General features: G+C 39.3%; 1 protein-coding gene across 1 annotated transcript in view; it reads right to left on the bottom strand.

Annotated features, from left to right (window-relative positions):
- The window catches only part of hcn2b (hyperpolarization activated cyclic nucleotide-gated potassium channel 2b), a 42,619-nt gene that overhangs the window by 19,028 nt on the left and 1,279 nt on the right, over nt 1-22,312 (bottom strand). Inside the window, exons 2-4 of the mRNA XM_003439671.4 lie at nt 20,769-21,192; nt 15,468-15,629; nt 6,102-6,320 (exon numbers count right to left, since the gene is read on the bottom strand). Of these exons, the coding sequence (XP_003439719.1) occupies nt 6,102-6,320; nt 15,468-15,629; nt 20,769-21,192 (805 nt within the window). The remainder of the gene's footprint in view (nt 1-6,101; nt 6,321-15,467; nt 15,630-20,768; nt 21,193-22,312) is intronic.

Genomic DNA, 22,312 nt, shown 5'->3' with positions numbered 1-22,312 from the left:
GTGGCTTGCAAGCATGATGCATGGCTGTCACTGTAAGCTGCCACAGAGGGAAAGGAGAAATTGAATTGGTGCTCCTATTAATGGGCCATGTCACTGAGAGTCATGGCATGAGATGTGACGGTCTTATATCTGTCTGTGTGTGAGCTGTTCTAAGTCTATAAAACCTAAGTCAATTTCAGCTGTACCCTTTTAGCTTTTTACTGAAGAGTGGAGACAGACCCATGGGTTATTATCATTATTACTGTTACTATACTAATAGATTTTTAACATATTTCAAAAATTACACTGATAACAATGATTTCTTAATGTCACATAAGACTAACAAAGGAGGATTACACATGATTATATCAAAGAATATAATTTACATTTTGACACAGATTCGCACCGCTTCATGGATTTTTACACAAGTTTAGGTGTTTTCATGGATATTTAATTGATTACTGAAAGACTTTGACACAGAACCAGCAGAAGTCGCTGTTTAGCCAAACATTCGATGTTGAGCGTTAACTGCAAAGGAGAGTCTGGCATTTCTCACTTTAAGCCTTAAGAAGTGGCTGTGAGCTCCACAAAGGGCAAGTAAGTGGATGCTAAGTAAAAATATTTTTGGGGGTCAAACTTCAGATGATGTAGATCTGATCTATCACATGCAAGAGATGGGTCCCAAGTTGTCCAGGTCAGGACTCAAGTGATTGTCTAGGTTATAAAGTGAGTGGTTCTTGAAGTCGCTGTTTGATGCGTTAAGGCCAAGTGCATCTCTGCTCATCATGTGAGTCCCCAGGGGTCACATCTTCCTTCACCACTGTTTGGACACACTGCTCCGTGGCTCTTTAGGGGAGGAAGTGATGGGGTAGGAGAAGAGGGAGTACAGTTACATAAGGGCTAATGCCCTCTGTCCATGTGCAGTGTCCGCTAGCAGATGGTGTATTGCCCAACAGTCAAGGGCGAATGGACACATAAAACAGAGGAGAGATGGAAGAATGAAGACACGAAGAGGGTTTTTCAAAGATTCAGGGTCCAAGCACCAAAAGAACACTTCACAATATTTGACACTATAAAAGTCAAAAGAATATCATCTAACAATTAAAAAAAATAAACTATAAAAAAAACTGAAAGATGTTCTAAAATATTTATATTCCATTATTTTCTCTTTAAAATAACAGCAAATATCTGTAAAAGAATGAGACACCATTGTTCGGAAGTCTTGAACAACCCACCATATTGTTATATTTTGCAAGAACAATGGTCAATGAGTCCAGTGATATATTGAACTACAAGCAAACACAAATACAGTATATAAGCCAAAGGTTTGCACAGTTCTTATAACTAACATGAAAGTCCATGTTTGGTCTCACCACCTTTATTCTTCAACACAGTCTAAAAGCTCTTCTTTGGATGTCGGCTGCCTTTTGTTCCGTTCTCTGTCAAGATGATCCCACGCTATTTCAATAAAGTTGAGGTCTAGGCTCTGGGAATACTAGTCCATGACTGTTAGTGTTCCACTCTGTGTGACTTTACTACATTGGTAGTGTGTTTGAGAAAAATGAAGGCCTAGCAGGAAAATTGCAGACGGAAATGCATGGTGGATCAAAAAAAGATGGTACATTTGCGCATTCAGAGTTCAATATCTCTAAAGCCTCAAGATGAAATACAGCCCCCAAACATCCACCTTGTTTTGCAGATGGCTATAGACACTCACTGTTGTACTTCTCCCCTGACCTCGCCCTCCAGATGCATCTGGTTGGTTCTTTGCTAAGCTGTCTGTTATGTGAAGACACAACACTGGTTCATCCCAAGAGTTAGATGCTTTTTTATGTTAAAATGATTAAATGGGGAGTCTGTATTGCATACTGCGTACTGGAAACATATGACGGACTATCATCATGTGACCATCACATGGCCAGGACTTCACCTCAGTGAAGTTATGAAAAGAAATAGGCAGATACACTAAAATTAAAACAGAAATTAATGTTTTAAAAATTGAACTGAAACATCCTGACAGAAGCAATGGCTCTCTGGATCTATAGTCTTTGCTGTGAGCGGTCATCATTAAACGTACTTTGTAGTTGCCATTTGCACCCAGCAACCTTAGATCTGTAGACTGCCCCACTCAAAGAAATCCATCACTAATTCAGCACCATCTTTTAAATCCACTTCTCAAAATACACTCCCGTAGACTTGCTTTTATGTAATTGCCTTTTGATCTTGCCAACTTTTAACCTTGCGATGCTTACCCATGCATTTAAAAAAAAAATCCAATTTCATTTCACTGAGTTGTTTTTCCTTTTGATCATGTTTTCTATTTTTATTTCCCAGTTGCATTTTATTCTTTATTAATTTGTCTTTTCATTATTTATTTTTTGCCCTTTCTGCTTGCTTGTTATGAATTTTATGAACTACATTTGGGCAATTGCTATTTTCAACGTTTCTCATTTTTATTGTCATTATACTACTTCTTCAAAGGAGGTTATGTCTATTCTGCCCATGTTCGTCTGTTAGCAGAAAGCCAGAAAGGACATTTCATTTGAATTTGCTTTGCATTTTTTTGCCTTATTGCTACCTAGAATCAGTACTACACCACTGCCATTTGTGCCTCAACACATCTTCGACCACCTTCAACTTTTTTCACCCTTTACTGAGCTTATTTGGTAGACATATACATGCTACTCTATTGTGACTGGGTTTCAGTTGGGCTGTTTTTTCATTAATGCCATAAATCTAAATAAGGCCATCTTGCATTAAACACAGATTACAGCCCTTTCTCTAACAGCGACTCAAGAGATACTGGGAAAAAAAAGAAGGGGAAATGAGAGTCTGACTCCATGCTGCAGTCTGCTTTGTGTCAGTTATATGTTTCTGTGCTTTATTAATGCTGTGACGTCCGTAGCTTCAGTTCCTGCTGTCTTTCAGGTCCACCATTCTTCCATGATGCAGAACAGTGAAATAATAAACAGCGCAGCTAAACAGTGCAAGGCTGGACCAAGCCAACTTATCCAACATCCAGTCATTCGTGACTGTTTGTTCATCATTAACCACTGAACTAAACAGTGCATCACAGCGGTTCATAATACGTCCTGCCAACAGATAACAGGCTGGAGACAGAGCTATGAGCTGGAACTCGCCAAGCTGACAAAACAGATTCTTTTTGTAGTATAGTCTAAATGCTAGCAACAGCATGAACTTGTATTGACATACCACAAAGTCAACAGTTAGCGCTTGCATGCTGTGTCAAGACAGAAATGTCATAACTTCCGCACTAAGCATCTTCTCCTGTTTGCATGCACTGACCAAAGAGAGATGTGGATCTGTTTACTGTGGTATGGAGTTCGACAAAGCATGCTGGCATTTTTCTGCTTTTATCAGAGCTGACATATATTGTTTGATTATTGGTCTGTTTATAATTTGGATCATAAATAGAGACAGTAAGTGTGAGATAAGAGGGGGATGTTGTGTTAATGAGAAAGTGATGATCAGTGATTCCCAATGTTTTCTTTCTTTATGGCATATCCCTGTCAGATGAAGAGTATTTCAACCAATATGTACATCTATAAGTGGTTTTGTGGATTATGTGAGCAATGTTTAACTGCTTTAAATCTCTAACCTCTCTCTTAAGTATTTAAATGTTTTATCACTAATTTTAGCAAACTATCTCTGCTTGCTTCAGTAAGTAGCTTTAAAACAATTGCTGGCATTGTGCTAATGTTGCAACTGGCTCGGGCTGATAGGAGGTACGGGGCAGTCATCCAGATGTAGCTAGTAGCTCCCAGGTTATTGTGGGGAAATCAGCAAGGGTCAGTTTAATAGCAGTGTTGCTTCAATGTTTTTGCCTCCTAAAGACAAATGTGCAGACAGTCCTTACCATGTCTTAAAAGGAAATAAATACAACTTGAGATGAACAAAAACATGCAATATGTTTTACCATATCATTATTTATTTAAAAAACTGAGCCAAAATGCAGAAGCAGCCGTGACTCAGGATCACTGTGGAGGAATTCTATCCCACTTTTATCTAGGTTTGTGAACATTCATTTATGCACAGCTCTCTGAAGGTCCTACCACAGCATTTTAATCTGGCTGAGGTCTAGACCATAGCGGCTCTTGTTTTTTGCTATGCTATGTTTGGTTTTTGCCAAAAAGAGAGATGTGCGTTATGGCCTCTTTGGTCTCGTCTGTACAAAGGACGATGTTCTAGAAGTGTTGTGGTTAGTTCAGATGCTGATTTAGAAATATATGATGTGCTTTCTCCTGGAAACCCTTCCTAATAAAAATAATAATAATTTATACTTGTTCAGTCTTGTTGGCAATGGCAATTTTATTCATGCAATACATATTTCATTATACGCCAACTCGTTGTGCTTAACATATGAATTGTAATTGTACTGTCATGAACTGTGTCAAACACAGTAAGTAAGACTTGTAGGGTCTGCAAACAGCTCTTGGGCTTTTTGCAGTTTCCCTGGGCGTGGTTTGACGTTTCTAGGGCGTCCACTCCTGAGAGGACTGGCAGCTGTGCTGAATGTTTTCCCACTGAAGAGTAATTAAGTTCAGATTCTTTGGAAATGGCTTTGCAACACTTTCCATATTGATGAGCAGCAGCAGCAATAACAGATTCTTTAAGATTATTATTATTGTCTTTCCTCCATCTCTTTGTGTCAACATACCTGAATTCTGCAGATCAGCCAAGACTTCTACTTTTACAGAGATCCTCACACTTGCTAATGATCAATTAATCAATATGAATAAATGTGATACACATAACAAAGGCACCAAACATTTAATAAAGGAATAAAATTGTTGATTTCAAATCATTTCTTTATTATATTTCATTATTTCACTTCTCCTAAATAGGGTCAATTTTGTGACCGTGTAATACTTGCAGTTTGTCATGTCTGTATGGATGGATATGGGATCAGATAGCACGAGACATCTTCACATCACCCAGTATCTAAAGAAACTAACAAGACACAGAGCACCAATAACACTGTCACCATTAAGAAGAAGCAGGAGCAAGCTCCCCTCCCCGATCTGCAGAGACCTAAAGCTTTGATCTGCTGTTGTACGGAGACGACAGACTGGCTGAAGCCCAGTGAGATGCACCCATGAATATCGAACTAATAGAGCAGAAACTGTTCCTATCAAAATATGTTGGAGCCAAATGAGCTACCCGTCTCTGTTCATGACTATGTGATAACCTTATCCATGTTGTTGTAAGGGACAAACTGTGAATTTTAATTTCGTTTTGGAGTCTCCTTATGACATCAGAAAAGAACAGAGGGACCACCTGATCTATGCCACCAGTCATCTATAGATAGACTGTGATAAACTCACCCCCTTATTTTTTGTTGTTTATTTCCACAAAATACTAAAAATTACAGTATCGCTTGAGGTAAAATTTGCTAACTCAGTTATGCTGTTAGATTTACCACACTGGTAAAGTGGAGCTAAATTAAATTTTGCTTGTGTTGCTAACACCTGGGATAAATTGAATTTAAGAAAAAAATATCATCAGCAATCCTTTCCAGAAAAGGTGTCCCAGTAATCCAGGATAATCCACAAAAACACAGTCCACTGTTCTCAGACGGATTATTTCCTCAGAAGGGAGAAACTGTTCCAAAGATGAGTGCAGATAGTGAGGCTTGAGGATTATTGATTTTAAAAGACATAAAATAAAATGTTTTAAAGTTCTGAAAATCAGACACCTCGGATTGAGTATCAAGGCAAATGAAAAGCAAAATAATTTTTTTGTGAACTCACACTAAAGTAGATGTTTTGAGGGTGTCAGAATTTACATGATATATCATCACCAAGCTGATTTGGCAAACTTGTTGGGAAACATTTGTTCATCCTAAGAATACAATGTGCATTTTTATCTCTCTTTTGGGTCTCCATCCACACATGAGTAAAAATCTAGTGTTTAACTTTGGCTGTCTCATCTTTGGTGCAGTAATCAAACAGAGGCATTACAAACAAGGAATTAATACTTTTGTTAAAATACTAATATTAATACCAGCTTTAACCAACTGTCCCAAACATGTGTGCGTCACCTGAATTCCAGATTATCCTTTTTTAAAATGGTAATACACCAATGGTGAGTCAGAGCCCTACCTTTTCCTGGTACTGACGTCTAGATGAGTCAAGTGACTGGATGAGTGCGGTGGCATGGCCGATGAACATGGCATAGCAGGTGGCTCCTACAATCATACTGAGCATGGTCAACCAGATGTCCGACATGCTCTCTGGGGCTTGTCTTCCATATCCAATGCACAGCATGTGGCTCATGGCTTTAAATAGGGCAAAGGAGTACAGCTCGCTCCATGTGTCGTTCTGTAGAAAGAGATATGAGGGTAAGAATCGGTTTGGTAAACAAAATATAAGTTAAAGAAAAAAAGATGGAAGAGATTGGAAAGGAATAAGAGAAATCAAGATCCTAGAATAACTTCCACTTTCATATTTTTGGTTTCATGCTTTGGCCTTGAGACTTGAGACTGTCTTCTTATCTTCTTTGCTGAAGATATATTGTTCATAAACGTTAGACTGATGCAAGAGAGGGTGAATTAAAGAATGGTCTAAAGAGTAAGACATTCCTGTGGTCTGTGGTTCCATGTGTGGTGATTGTTTCAGGTTTTGTGGAGAGCTTAATCATCATCGTTGAAAAGCATCCTCTCACCTTGGCTACGTAGAAGAAGATGGGAACACAGTGTTAGGTTAATGAGGGGCTCGTACATCTGCTTACTCCAGTGTGTCTTTGATTGGTTCTGGCACACTCAGTCTACCTTAGGAACCCTAAGGTAGACTGAAAGCCCTCCACAGGCACTACTGAACCTCACATCCTCCCCTCAAATGGTTGTATTCTCACACATACACACATGTACCACAGTATGTGTGTGTTTCTTCTGCAGCTCCTCAACCTGTCAGCCACTGATTGACTACACGTATTTTTCTCTGATTTGTATTTTACACTGGCATTTGCATTAAATTTGAGATTCAAGTTCTGCTAGTTTTGGAAGAGGTAAAAAAGGGTGTACTGGAGAAGGAATGCTGTCAGATCTTGATAATTTAGCATTTTAAAGGTAATTTTGAGGAATGCAAATAAAGAAGATGAAATTTAAAAGGCACTTGGTCTCAAGGGATGGGGTTTACCAGAAACTCTTGTGCCCTTGTGTCACTCGGCCTGCTGAATTTGTTTAGGGAAATAAACAGAGCTGTATAATCTTAGGCAAAAGGCCAAAAGCAGCAGTTCTAAGAACAATCACTATGTCAGCTTTGTTATGTCTACACAATGCCACCTTCCAACCACAATACATGCTTCACTTTCACTCATAAACATTAATCATTAAGCACATTAAAATAAGAAATATTTTCTGCAAACCCTCAGAGTATATTTAAGTGACGAGTTTGAGACTAATGGGGAAATTATGGTTCAGCGGGGGTGGTGTGTAGGCAGTCCATTGACAGTCTGTGGGCAGACTGGTCATCTACCTGCAGAGACTGCCCCCAGTGTCAGATATATATGCTACAACTGGTGTAAGGGGCTGATCTGGTTTGTTCTGCTGGTCCATCAAAGTGAAATCAGGTGTTGGGAACAATAAAAAATGTCCACTGCAGCGACTGTCTGTGCTGTAAATACAGATTTTTAAATTTCATCCTTAATGGTTTCTCCTTTTGCGCCCTTCCCTCTGCTCACGTCTCAACCAATCAGCAATCTGCAACACAGCATCATCCGTTTCAAGGGATTTTGGAGGACTGCACAGGAGCATGGTTGCAGTTGCTGAAAACCCCTCTTGTAAGCGCTTCATAGGCAAATACCTCTGCAAATGGACACAACCAGGCTAGCATAAATTAAGCATAAGTCTCCCTGACTGCCACAGGTGGCGAACAGACGTGGAGCTGCCATCAGCATGTGGGCCACATTGCTGGTGAATAAGCAGCAGGAGCAGGGAGCCCCAAGGTGTTGAAATAAACACCCTCTTTCAGTCAGCTGCATGTATCTGCCTGTTTCCAGCTTATTCTCCTATGGTCAAATACATGTGTACATTAACATACAGTACACACTGTATTTCAACCGACAGAGCTTCACTGCAATATAAATATATTATCTGAATGATATTACAATGTTTTTTTAATGATACAAAGTGCTCAAAAAACTAATAAAAAACATATAAATAAACACTGTTTGTATAAAAGATACTGTATACAATAAGTAATTACAAAGCCATCCATTCATACTCCTGGGTTACATCAGTTCATGAGCACATTCTATAAAATCATTAAATTGCCCCTAGCCTGGTTCTTTTTGATCTATACCACAACTCCTGATGATAAAATTGCTTATCTACTACTGCTGCATGCTATTGTGACATTTATAAGACGTCATTACTATAAATTTACAGTCACTGGCAGTCGTTTTTTTTATGTTACTATCTTGGCACAAGCACAAGGGGTGAGAGTATAACTCATCTATGGGTGGAAGATGCAATACCCTGACTGTCTTTCATTATGGCCACGTGGCTGTTATTGAAAGCCCAGGTGTAAATTAGCTCATCCCGTATTCCCAGAAATGATTTAGGTGACGTCATGGCTCATGTTACAGGTAAGCTTCCTGTTTCTGATCTGATTGTCATACAAGTACATGACATGAGCCCAAATGTAGGATGCATATGCGTAATTGTTGGTTAGAGTTAAGTCATTAAATGGAACTTACACCTAGTGCCAATTTTATTACATTTTGTTTATTGATTCAAATATCTAGCGATCCAATCATGGCAACAGCTCACTGGATTAAGGCATGTAGATGTGGTCAAAATGACCTGCTGAAGTTTAAACTGAGCATCAGCATCTCCGACTGCTGCATTTTTAACAAAAGGACACTCAAATGACAGACAACACCTGAAAGACAAAACAGAGGGAGGTAAACAAACAAATACACAGTTTTGCTATGTGTAAATTTAAGATCTTGAAATCTGCAGTTGTTTAAAAATTGGCTCATTGACCTTCTGGAATGGTCTCCCCAAAGCCCTGACCTCAACCCTAATGAAAACCTGTGGATTATCCTTAAAACCCGGATCAGTGCCAGGAAACCGACCAAAGAATGAACCCTGCCCATTCTGTCAATAGGGGTGGTCAGATATCTAGCCAGATTTATGCTAGAACTTGTTGATGGCTACGAAAACTGCCTGACCTGTACACCAGATTCTTTTTTTTTTGTCATTAAAGACGAATGCTGTTCAAATATTCCATCCTGGAAAAAGAACACTTCAAAGAAATCATTAAGAGCCCAAACATTACCCTGATATTCATGCCCATCATGAGTGGATGTAAACTCCTGATCACAAATCTATGAAAGTGAAATGTCTGCCTGAGGTTTTGGCTCACAGGGTTTACTCGTACATATGCTGACATGTGACAATCCTCCTAGGTAACAGTGAAAACAGAAAATAAGGAGAAGCATCGTGGGTCACAAGGTGACACTTCGTGATGCATGCTATTTTGCATTCTTGAGAACAAAGAAAGTGAAAAATCATGGCATCCTCAGTGCTCAACTGTTCGCTCGCATGTGACTGCATGACCAAGAAAACCCTCTGAGACGAGAGCAACACACACTGACCAGCTGCAACCAGTTAGCATGTGTTTAAGTTTGTGATAACAAGTGATTAAAACTGACACAGTGCACAGCTGTCTGCTACTATTGAAAATTACAACCTTCATAATAACACAATTAACTAATTCTACAGAGATACCACCCTATGTGAGGGTGGGGGGTGAGATTGGTGGGATGAATTAAATTAGCGCTTGTGTTCATTTTATTCGCTATCAGTCTTCACTGAGCAACGCCGATGATCGCTAATTGTACATAATACATTTAGAGAAGAGCACAAAGGGAGTATGGGACATCTATGATGCATGATGTCGTAATTATAGAATAGTGGGTGTGCATGCATGCTGGCACACCCGGCTGGGTTTACGAGGTGTTTGGCTCACAGCATCTGTTCAACTGTATGAGCGCTGAACATCTTTTAGACATGCTGCAGTCCCTCTATCTGAAAGTCTACAAGTGACAGAGGGAGTTTGGTTTGCTTCAAAGAGCCTACATTTAGAACTTTAATATGTAAAGTTCCATGAAAGTGCTTGTTAGCAATGTAAAGATTCATTATTTAGAAGCAGTGGGTCCATGTTTGTTTTTATTATTCAAACCCAAATGAGTCCAGAAAGTTGCAAGATGTTTTGGTGTTTGCTTGAATTACATAACAGTATTAATTAAGAACGCTGACTGTCACAGCACAGTGTAATGTGTTTGATTAGAGTGTTCATGCATAAACCTATTGTAGCTTCAGCGTGTCGGAGATAAATAATGGACTAACGAGGAAGACGCCAGATCAGATGAATGCTAAATCACAGGTTTTAATTTCTAATTGAATTTAATTTATTTCCTTAATTAAACTACAAGCTTTTCATTCAGCATCAGGTGTGGAGCAAATCACCTAAGGGTAAACCAAATGCAGTATTTTTTTTTTTATTATTTTCTGTTGGGAAGTTTCTGTTATTTGCTTCACTTACATGCTGTGATTTCATTTTAACATTCGGAGATTTTCCATGATTAAAGTCTGAAGTTTTATTCCACAAAATTAAACTAGCATCACCAATTTTGTTGTGTAAAAATGTAAAAAGCTGATGGACAAGTACAACAAATATGATTCAATATCTTTAATGTTTTTAAAATCCATATGAACATTCTTGAAATATTTCAGTGTAAACCAAACTGGTGGGACTGACATCCCCCAAAGCCATACTAGCCATCTGCTAGTATGGCTACAATTTATAGGAATAGCCCATTAAAGGAACGCTTGTGATGTATGTGTCAATAATTCCGATTTTATGTTTCAGTCTGGTTTATTGAAGTCATACTCCCGTGTATTGTTTAATTGACTTTGTCGAATGTGAAATGAATGCCTGTAAATTATATGTCCAATTGAAATGATCTGTAAGAAGAATTTGCCTCTGTGGATCGAAGCTTCCTGCTCAATAAGCTCTTATTATTGGATTTTGAGTTTATTAGCCTTTAAGTGGAATTTCTCCTTTGACAAATATGTGGAGGGAGAGATGCAGAATCATATTCACAATGAAAAAACCTCCACACAGATAAAAATGATCCACTTACTTGCTGGCTATGCAAGCAATATTTAATTTCTTCTCTTTAGGTTTATACATATATATATATATATATTTGTATAAAACTGATATAATGTTTGTATTGTATGTGGATGGGAGAAGATCACAGCTGCCATCTATTCGCATTCAGCAAAACTGAAAAACTAGCCATGCAAGTCTACGTTTTCTGAGGTTACAAATTACAGGTGCACTACAGTGATTGATAGTACTTTAAGTTCACACGGAGTCTTTGCTGAAAGAAATGACAGTTCAGTCAGACCATCGGGTCCTCTAACAAACCCCACCTGCGTGGGCTGTATGTCTAAAGTGAGACGCAGCTGTAGTATTCACAACTGCTGTTTGTGTGCAACCATGTGCATCCAGAGAATCTGTCTAGTTAATGATGCAAGCTGTGGCCATATGAGTCAAGCCCAAAAGCATCTATTCTGTTCTCGACCAAGTACACGTTTCAAGTTCGTTTGTTTAAACACTGACAATAAAAACGAGAGGAAGAATAATTCTGCAGGGCTTCTAGACATTTTTAAGAGACATTTGTTTTGTTTTTTTGTTTTTTAGCCATGGTAGCAACACAAGTCTGTGGATGACATTGTGGTTAGTCACTCTAACAAATGGGTTGGGCCACAGTACTCTTCCCCACCCCACAAAAGGAACTACATTCTCAAACCTATGAGATTTCTTAGTTAACTCAGCTCTCAGTCACTATAAGCACAATATGATGTTATAGAAGGCATATTCTAATTATTTATACTAATCTTGAAAACTGAGCTGAATTAAAGGAGCAATCAGTCTCATTTTGGTGTGCAATTTTCTTACATTCATCTCTCTTTTTGCAGATAGGTTTCCAGAAAAATATAAGTATTCCAACAATTGCTCATCCTAAGCATATTTCAAAAGCTTTTCCTCCCACATTTAGATTTCTAACCAACTATGGGATACACTTCAGGTTACACTGAAGTTTGTCTTTATGTATTTATTTTGAAGTTTGCCTTCATTATAAAGTAAAGCAGCAAAGATCCTTCACTGCATTTTACTACATGGCTAAAAATGACAAGACAACTTTTCTTCATAAAATGGGGTTGGTTTCACCGGGGCAACTTGCCCCACAAAGACTGCAGCTCCAAGCAGCCTGTGAGGCTTCTTCTTTTCTTTTCTTTTTTTTAGCTAGTTACAACATGACTTGACCTAGCAAGAATTTTTAATTCTCTTCAACAAAAATACATGTCTGTGGGCTGCAACAGTCACTTTGACTTAAAAATGTATTTAATTAGCTAAAAACATCACTTAGTCAATCGGTTTCTTAAAGTCTCGCTGTTATATTGCCTGCTCTAAATAGCACCACCCACTTTAACTTTTCTTAAAAATCTGTACCAAATTAGCACTGAGAGTGGCTGTCAGGTCATACAGAGCAGTTATCATTCACACACATACGCAACATTTCCACACACAGACCTCACACAGTAACTGTCCATTATTTTTATATACACTGACAGGCCTGTTTGCCAGTTCGATCACTTCAGAATGAATGGAGGGCCTCCTTATTAACTTCCAAAGCATGAATGTTTCTTGAAGTGCATCTCTGTGTGCCTCAATACAGTGCAAATGCATAAATAGATTCTCACAAATTGGTGTTCTGTTGCAGTTACAGCAGCTCTTCTGCTTCTCCAGTTATAAAGCAGCCGAAATATTAACTACAGAAATGCAGATCATTTTTGATGCAGAGAAAGAAGTCGAGAGGAAAAGAGCGTCTTTATTCTAATGCCACTGATATAACAGCCAATCAGGCCGAGGTAGATGGGACAAAACCACCTGTCATCTTTCACATAACAGAGAGTCACTTACATAACAGACCACGATCATCCGGTCTCTTGATCACTCTGCAGCAGGAGCCTGATTGTCGACTTACAATAAACACCACTGTCTGCTGCGAGAGTATCTTTTGCCTTATTAAGTGTTAAGAGGCAGAGATGAATACACTGCAGAAAAAAAAAGAGTCTGAAGGAGGATTTTTTTTGACTATTACTTAGTTATACTATATATCACATGCACACAAATCTCAGCCAAACACAACACATAAATATAAAGGGACATGCATAAAAATGCATATAAGAATAGCTACTGAAGAAATGAGTCCCATGTTTCTCACAGGAATGGCTTTCTTGCCCTATTTCCATAACCCTAAGTGCATGCATGACGCAGAGAGCAAAACAGGGTGGAGTCCAATAAATGTCCAGTGCAGGCAGGCAGCCTGTCAGCCCGAGGAGGCATGAGGATGAGGATCATTTAACGCTGCATCTCTCCCTCAAAGCAGCTCTGAAGATGTGACCTTGATTACCCTGAAATGGCAGTGACAGGGCACACCAGGCAGCCACACCCACATGTGTGCTCGCTGGCATTACGGCAGCGAGCTTGGAAAAAGGCACAAGCCATGAACAACACAGGTCACTCTAGAAAACTGAATGTATACGGAAGGAGATATCAGCGAAAGAAGAAGTGGGGCATGAAGGATACAAGAGTCACTGAAAAAGCAACATATAAAGCAATTTTCCATACATACAAATCCATGCATTCAAGAAAGAGAGATAGGGGAAATGGCCAGAGATGAAACAGACAGAGAAGTAACAACGATCTCCCCTAGGGTCAATTGGTGTGAGATCCATCTGTTCCTGGAGATCACGCACACTCATAACAGAACACACCTATCCATGTAAACACGTACACCATAGCATCATAGTACACAGTGTATTTCAGGGACCCGAATGCCAAAAATCTCAGTTCCAAAATTAGACGGTTTCCTCCCAGCATATCAAGCATTTCTCAGCTGCAGCAGAGTCAGCCAGTGCCTGACAAAAGCATAAAGAAGGAATTATCCGGTATGCTGAACTTCCTTAGGAGAAGGAGCAAAAGATGTTACAGTTATGTGGAGAAATAAGCATCCGGCAGCCAACCAATGACGTCTTTTAGCTCTGTCAGAATAATTCGATGGTTTCTGGGACTGTTGATATTGCTGTCAATTAACACATTAGATTAAGACTATTTTTTTCTGTTTTCTTCCTGTAGTTAGCCCCTGCAATGCAAACTGTCCTCTATAACTCAATCTATTTACACCCATTAGAGCAGATCCCTTCCTCCTGCGCTTGCATGCAATCTGCTTCACCAGTTTACTTACAGCTGCTCACAAACCAATCATCACCTCTCTGTTAACAACATTGCATGCACACTGTACAAATTGCAGAGTCACAGCCATTCATTAAGCTTATCATCTCAGCTGCTGTATCTGAAATATCCCTTGAGTACTTCATACAAAATATTTAAACCAATTCTAATGTTTCTCTTTTTTTAGGACAAACAGGATTGACACTGAAACTAATGCTTCCTTGAAACTACCACAATTCTTCTTCTGTTTGCCTACAAACATACTGTATGTGTGAAAGTGAATATATGTGTGAAATACAGTATTTATGATAAAAGGTATTTGTGAAAACAACACCTATTGAGTGACAGGGCAAGCAGGGATATAGTTTACGCCCCTCATATCCTCTGACTTGTCTGTGCCTCCGGCCACTGCCATTCACCACCTTCCAGTCTGTTATCTCAAATGCAGAATGACATGTGAGACTGGATAAAGAGATTAAGTTCAAAATGATTAAAAAAAAACAGACAGTATTTTGGGTGTTTCTCCTCTTTGTTTGTCCACACTTGTGATTAATCATGCAATTTAAATAAAATGGAGACATACAGAGGCTGTTCTTTAGTCGATGTTATAAGGTTTTGTTTTATAGCTTAGATAATAAGTGTTTTCCAATATGAACAAAATTTTAATAATGGCTTTTCATTAATTATCCAGTTGGATTAGGAGATCTAGCTCTCAATTTCTTTTTAAATTTATGTATGCATTCATTTTATTTATTTTTTGTCATCCATGCCAGCAGTAATTTTGGTGAAAACCTCTCCTAATGGTCTGTCTTCCAACAGACAGCTAGAAGCCACCTGCCACCCAGAAGGAGGACAGGACATTTGACAGGAGAAAGAAAGAAGAGCACGTCTAAATTACTGTATGAGCTGCTATATGAACTGAGTGACAGCAGGATGTTTACTTTCATCCACCTCCTACTTGCCGTACACTGGCGTGTCTCCTGGGTTTGACTAGTGGGGGGTTAATTGAAGCTGAACGAAAGCTCCAAACTCCAGTCTGAATAAATAAGCTGTGTCACCACGCTAGTTTTGCAGTGAACACTTTTCCTGTGATTGTCTGACTTACGATCGCACTGAACACAAAAACATGCACACAGAGCATTTTTTGCTTACCACCATCTTGTTGAGGGAGACCCAGCAGTCAGATGGAAAGTCCTGCAGCATGGGAACAAGAAACTGGAGACAGCCATCCCAGTGGCACAGCAGTAGCATCATACCAATCAGGTTGAATATTCGCACCACGGCACTGGCTAGGTCATAGGTCATGTGGAAGATCTGTCAGGAGGAGGAGAGATGGGACGTGAGGGTTACAGATTTGGAGACGAGGCCAGAATGAAGCCAGAACTGATGTGTGAGCAGAATGAAAAGTTGGTGTTTATAGCGACTGAGCGAGAATTGAAAACAATGGTAAACACTACTCTATCGACTCTCACAAACAGCACATCCAGCATGTTATCATTCTGCTGATAGCACTGATAACAGTGATGCTGTGGGGACTATATAAAATAGGCTTTAACTTGTGCACAATTTGCACAGTTGCAAATCCTGATCCACTCCGTAGGACAATTATTATATTATATGTTTTTAAGGAAACAAATTGTACTCTTGTAAATTTAGCAGATTCACGTGGTGCAGTTTAACAAGCTGTAAAAATTCCAGAAATGAGGAAAACATAGCTTTCATATGGAGTTTTTTTTGTTGATGCTGGCAAATTAATATTCACATTTAGCCATGTTTTAAATGCTAGTTATGAGCTAACCTCAGAGGTTAACCCGAACACAGTAATGTGAGAGCAGTGGGAGTGAATTATTATAGTAAAAATGGAAGCTGGTATCCACTGCAGTAGGGCAGAACTTGGCAGGACTGACAATAAAAAAATTAACACACTGTCAGAAGAATGAAAAAAAGAAGGGTCTGCAGTTTTCTCAGTTATTGTCATCAACAACAAACTCCCCATATAAACCAACACAACCAAAGCAGCAACCATTTCATTTTCCACAACCTTTGCTGAAGGAACTGAAACTGTTATTGTTGCTGTTTTGCTCTCACAGATCTATATCTTACAGAATTTTCTACAACAATTGATGCCACAAAATTACAAAATCACCTCATGCCTGCTGGGTGGGTCAATACCATTCTTTTTTAATATCTGTTGCATTTTTCCAAGAGCAAAATCCTTTATCTGTCTATACTGCTACAAAGCTTTCAGTACAACTCCAGATCATGTTACCTATAGTAATACTCTGTGGAGTTTGTGGAGTGGTCTGGGAGAAATCATCTACTTCTGAATGTGAATAACACCAGAGAGATGGTGTTAGAGAGTAACTACATGGGCCATGTCTATTCTGGGGCAAGATGCTGATATGGTGGAGGAGTAGCAGTACCTGGGCAGTACTTCAGTCAGTTGTAGTGAGCGCAGTGTGCTTTGCTGTGATCTGCTGATGCTGTTTCTGAGGGAAGAGCATCAGAGAGACCAACAGACTAAGCAAACTGATTGGGAAGGCTGGCTCTGTGAGTGGCTGCAAACTGGACACTTCTGAAGCTGTGATGGAGAGGAGGTGACAGACCAAACTGCTCTCCATCACGGACAATCCTGCCCACTATGAGCAACACTTACTGGGCAGGAAGCAAAGCAACTTCTCTAACAGACTGATTCAGCTCTGCTGCCACAAGGAAGGATACAGGCAATCTTTCATACCACATGCTATCTATCACACAATATATCTGTCTGGCAGGGAATCATCTGCCAGATATTTGTATTGTTATTAATACTGTTAATATTATTCATAACTTCTCTGTTGATAAGTTGGTTGACAATGAAACATCTATGTTATTAAACATACATCTCTCTATCTCTCTCTCCCTTACTCTCCATGGCATGCAGTTCAAAGTCTAGTTAAGCTGCCCATGTTCTTGCAATGGAGAGGTGGCTACAATATCCACAAACTGAAAGGAAGTCTGGAGGTAGGTTTTTGTGAGATTCACACTAATACTGGAACCTTTCACAGCAGAGATTGTTATTTCATCTCTTGCTAATATATAAATATCTATTAAATATCTATTAAAAACAACAAAAAATGTGCTTCCCATTCTCAGGCTGAGGTTCTCCATTATAATCAGGTGTGAGACCACAGGGCATGCAATGTGCATTCATGATAAAACCTCATTAGATGCTGTTGAAGCTTTGATCAGCAGCCCAGGCCAGGCTCTCGCTGCTGTTTCTTCAGATTGCTCACCCCAGGTAAGAAGGCTAATTTGCGTAGAGCTGGTGATGTGGTCACAGCCTTGTAAACACCACTCACTATGGCTTGGCTGGCTATCTGCCAGGCCGTATTATCGTGTTGTGTGTGTGTTTTTGTGTGTGTTTGTGTATGGGTAGGTTTACAAGCATGTGGGGATTAGATCTTGAGAAATTCATCTTAAATATGAACTAGGCCTGTGTGTGTGTTCGTGTGTGTGTGTTTATGTGTGTGTGCGTGTGTGTGTGTATGTGTGATGACATGAATGAGCAGCCTCTGTTTAGAATTTACAGTTTGGGAGCAGCAGGGTCAGGGCACTCTGTCACACATCTCTACACCTCAGAGGCCCTGCTGTCCTAAATATACAAGTCACATAAATATGAAAAACTGATACATGTTATACCCCGGTTGTTAAATTGCATGATCCTACTTTAAATAGCTCTTGGACTTCATATGATTTGTGTTTGGATGGATAATGGCAGTTGTATCAAAGTTTATTTATATTCCTCCTAAATGTAATTTATAAACTGTGCAAAACGATTTTCTCAGAAATATGTAATATTTCAGCTGTACACTGCACATCACATCTTCCTTGTCCAGTTCTAAAATAGCTCTATTTCATCAGCACCTGGTTGTTTCAATCTTTTGATATATATTCATTTTTCCTTCTTTACAGGAATTTAGGTTTGATCCCTTCCCCAGGCCTGCTTTGGGTCCATATGTAATTAAATCAAAATCAACAAAAGAAACTACTTTCTTTGCACATTTTGTGTATCTCCTGTAACGGCTAATGGCCTTAGGTTATTTAGAAGACGCAGAAAGGGAAACACGCTGTGAGGCCCTGCCCTGTGATTAGAAAGCATTCCCATTATGATTAATGAGCTAGGACTAATGTTCCCCCCAACACCAGAACAGCACCTGGCCATGTGTCACTGTCACAGCACAATCTGGGTCAAAGCATAGTACTGTGACTACAAGTCACAGCCTGAAAAACACAGATAAACTATTTGCTGCTTCTTTCTGTCAGACTGCTAAAATGCATTTAGAGTAAAACTAGTGCGTATGACGAATATGAACCTTTTTATCCTTCCATCCCTGACGCTTGTGCATTTGCTCTTGTCCATTCCCCATCATTGTCGAGCTCATGAAAAAGGCATCAACACAAGCTTCCTGCTTCAGCAAATTGTTTTTCTCTGCTTCTGTATCACCAACATAGATGCATAAGCAGTTTATTCTGAGATCATTCCAAATAAATTGTTTTTTAGCATGACTGTTACCCAGTGCTCACCTCACCTCTGTACTGGCCTTCAATAGAGCTATATGGGGAAATCATCACAATACTAAAACAAGATTTTAGGAAACAGTGCTGCAGCAAGCTGACTTAAGCTGAGCCGAGCTGAGCTGGGCAGAAGGGGAAAACAGTTCCCCCTGTTTGGATCAGGCAGAGCAGAGCAGAGCTCAGCTGAACTAAGAGGATCAGGGCAGGGCCAAGTTGAAGCAAAGGAGCACTCAGATGTGTGGGTTTCTGTGTGTGTGCGTGTGTGTGTGTGTGTGTATGTGTGTGCATCTGTGTTTGAATGAGTAATTAGGGTTTTCGTCAAACCCAAATTACCACTGTGTAATCAGAAGAGCGGTGGTTATTTTCAGAGTGAGGGGACACTCATTTGATTGGAAGATGCTTGTTTAGGTCAAATAAGGAAGCACAAAGACGCGCACACACAGTCCAAGCTGTGGATTGCTGTGTTTATGTAAAATGGGGCCATATGATGGATGATAATGCATTTGTCTCTAGAACATTATTTCCTGATGCAATTAGAGATGCAAGGGTGTTTGCATTAGCAAGTCTTTCAGCATCTGGTTGCAGCTGTTTGATGCCTTAATTGGATGAAATGCTGCAACAAAACATTTTTTACTATGTGGAAAGTTTTTTTTTCTTTCATATAGTTTTAAATGCATCAACAATGTGCTGATCAAGTAAGGTGATCTATAATCCACTTATCAGGCTTGCTGCAGTAGAAAACTCTACACCTAATTTTTTGTGCCTTCTCCTGTAATACTAGAATGACTTATACTGACAGAACAAGCCACTGCACTAGAAACTGCTGCAAAATTCTTAATTAGAGCCCAGTTAGATTAGTTTCTCATTATTAATAAGCACATTTGAAAGTGGAGGGGTAATAGTAAGCAGATCATCTGGTCATAATTGACCAACTTCTGCATTACAGCGATAATCAATGCAACTGTGATGTCTGTCAGGTGTAGCAAACGTGATGCTAATGAGTTTGTTAGACATTAAAGCTATGCAGTAGTAGTAGTTCATTAAAAAACACACATAATTGTATGAACAAGTTAAAAACTTACTATTTTCTTTTGATGCTTTTGGAAAAAAAAGTCTTCCTCTATAAGATTTCAGTAACAAAAAAAAAAAGACCTGATCCCACAGGGGATGCAAATGATGAGAAATACAGAAAAACAGACTGAAATGAGTGAAATCATCTTGTATAGACTGGTATTTTAAAGGGGGGTACATTTTCAATTGTATTGCTCATCTTATAAACAATTTTTACAAATGATCAGCTGACATGTAATTTTCACTGTTCGGTCATCTGATATTGATCAAGATAAAAAACAAGGCCAGTAACAAGTTAGCACAGCTGATTTTGTGCTGAAATATTTTCAAAGTTCATATCTAAGGATTGCTGATCATACATACTGAGTAAACATATTGTGTCCAATAATCCCGCCTACATTATGTTTGGTAGAACAGTAGAAACTCGGGATGTGACACATCACATCACATGCATCAAGTATTTAGTATTGATTAAGGGTTTATTTGAACAATTTTAGAAAGAAGATAGGACCAAATGGTAGTCAGCATATGCTTGATGTATTTCAGGATTGTGAGATAGTCCTTGTAAAAGCTGATTCCCTGTGAGCGACCCCTAGCCTTACAAAGTTTGAGAACTACTGAGTAAAAATCTAAAATAGAGATGCTCAGTGTGGAAGTCATGTGTTTCCTTTCAGTATTATGTGTTTATGTAAAAGTGTCACATAAGCTGTGCATTAGGACCCCATCTGATCCCATATACTTACTTTATCCAGTACTTATCCAACCTAAACTTCAATACTCAACAAAACTTTCCTGTTCTTAAAGAAATGCTGTAACTCAGCATACCTCCTCCCACTGATGGATGTAACGGATGAGTCTGGACAGCCTCAGCAGACGCAGCAGACTGAGGATCTTCGTGAAGCGGACAATGCGGAGTGCCCGTGCAGTTTTGTACACCTCCGAATCAATCCCCTTCTCCACGATGAGGAAGATATAATCCACAGGTATGGAGGAGATGAAGTCCACCACAAACCAGCTCTTCAGGTACTTCTTCTTGATCTTCTTGGGGTCGAGGATGATCTCGGTGTTGTCCTCGAACACGATACCAGTCCTAAAGTTGAGTACTAGGTCCATGAGGAAGAAGGTGTCAGAGACCACATTGAAGATGATCCAGGGTGTGGTGGTCTCATCTTTAAAGAAGGTGATGCCTACAGGGATGATGATCAGGTTGCCAACCATGAACATTAACATGGTGAAGTCCCAGTAGAACCTGTCAGGATAAAAGAGTAGAAGATGATTAGAAGGCGCTCATTTAATCTCAAATGCATACAAAAATTAGAAACACACACGAACAAAGGGTAGTATAGGGCCATGTGTACAAGTCTGAAATCTGATAGAGAGAAAGATGTAATAATAAAGCAATAAAGGAGAAAAATCGGATGCTATGCATATGAGCAGAGAAACCATGTCTAAAATCTGATGTCCAGACATTCACAGTGGTGCTGCATGTTATGGATATCACACACCAGGAAAGATGCTGATTCTGCTTGATTTATGACGGGGGTAAGCATATTTCCGGCCCTCTCTGTGTCATGGAGCAATGCACTCTCACAGGCTGAACACATTCAGAAAACTAACCCAATCCAAACTGATAAATCTTTGAAATTTTATGAAATGCCTGATATTTCCTTCACTTTACCCCATTAACTACAACCATGCAAAGAAAAAAACAACTAAAGCAAAAACAGCAGAATACCCTCCAAACAAGTCAAGTACAAACAACAACTGGCGCCCAAATCAATAAAGCAGCCTTCATGGCTGTGGTGTTGTGCGCCATCACCTACTTCCAGTAGTTAGTTGATGTGATATTTATTGGTTTGAACAAACATTCACACAATAGCCATTCACGCCACAGCATTAGCTGCTGAACTGTGAGAATACAACCTGTGTTTTAAAGATATTTCAGCTGGTGAACTGACCATGCGAGGTATTCGACTTGTACTTGTAAGAAAATTGTGAAAAGCATTTTTTTTTTTTAATATAATACACTCAACTTACCTATTATTAACTGGCAGATTAATTATGAACAATGGTTGTTATTGTTGCAGGATAAGAGGAAGACACTGTGGCTACTTATATTAGAGGAACTAATGGAAGTGGCTGCTGAGTCATGACTTGAACTCTCTTGTTATGCGCATCCTGCTGTTAAGCTTTGCCCGTAAGTTAACACGATCAAGCTATGTATTGTTATTAAACAGCAGGCTATGCATATTTGATGGTACTCAATAGTAAAGAAAGACAAGAAACCTGGTTTCCCCACATTTTATTAGAGGAGCTGTCCTCGGTGCTGAAACCAAGCACACTTTAAGACACATTTAGAGTCAACTTTG

Source organism: Oreochromis niloticus, linkage group LG23, assembly GCF_001858045.2.
Source record: "Oreochromis niloticus isolate F11D_XX linkage group LG23, O_niloticus_UMD_NMBU, whole genome shotgun sequence".
NCBI lineage: Eukaryota > Metazoa > Chordata > Actinopteri > Cichliformes > Cichlidae > Oreochromis > Oreochromis niloticus.
Note: the sequence above shows the minus strand (reverse complement) of the source record. Positions and strands in the feature narration are given on the sequence as shown.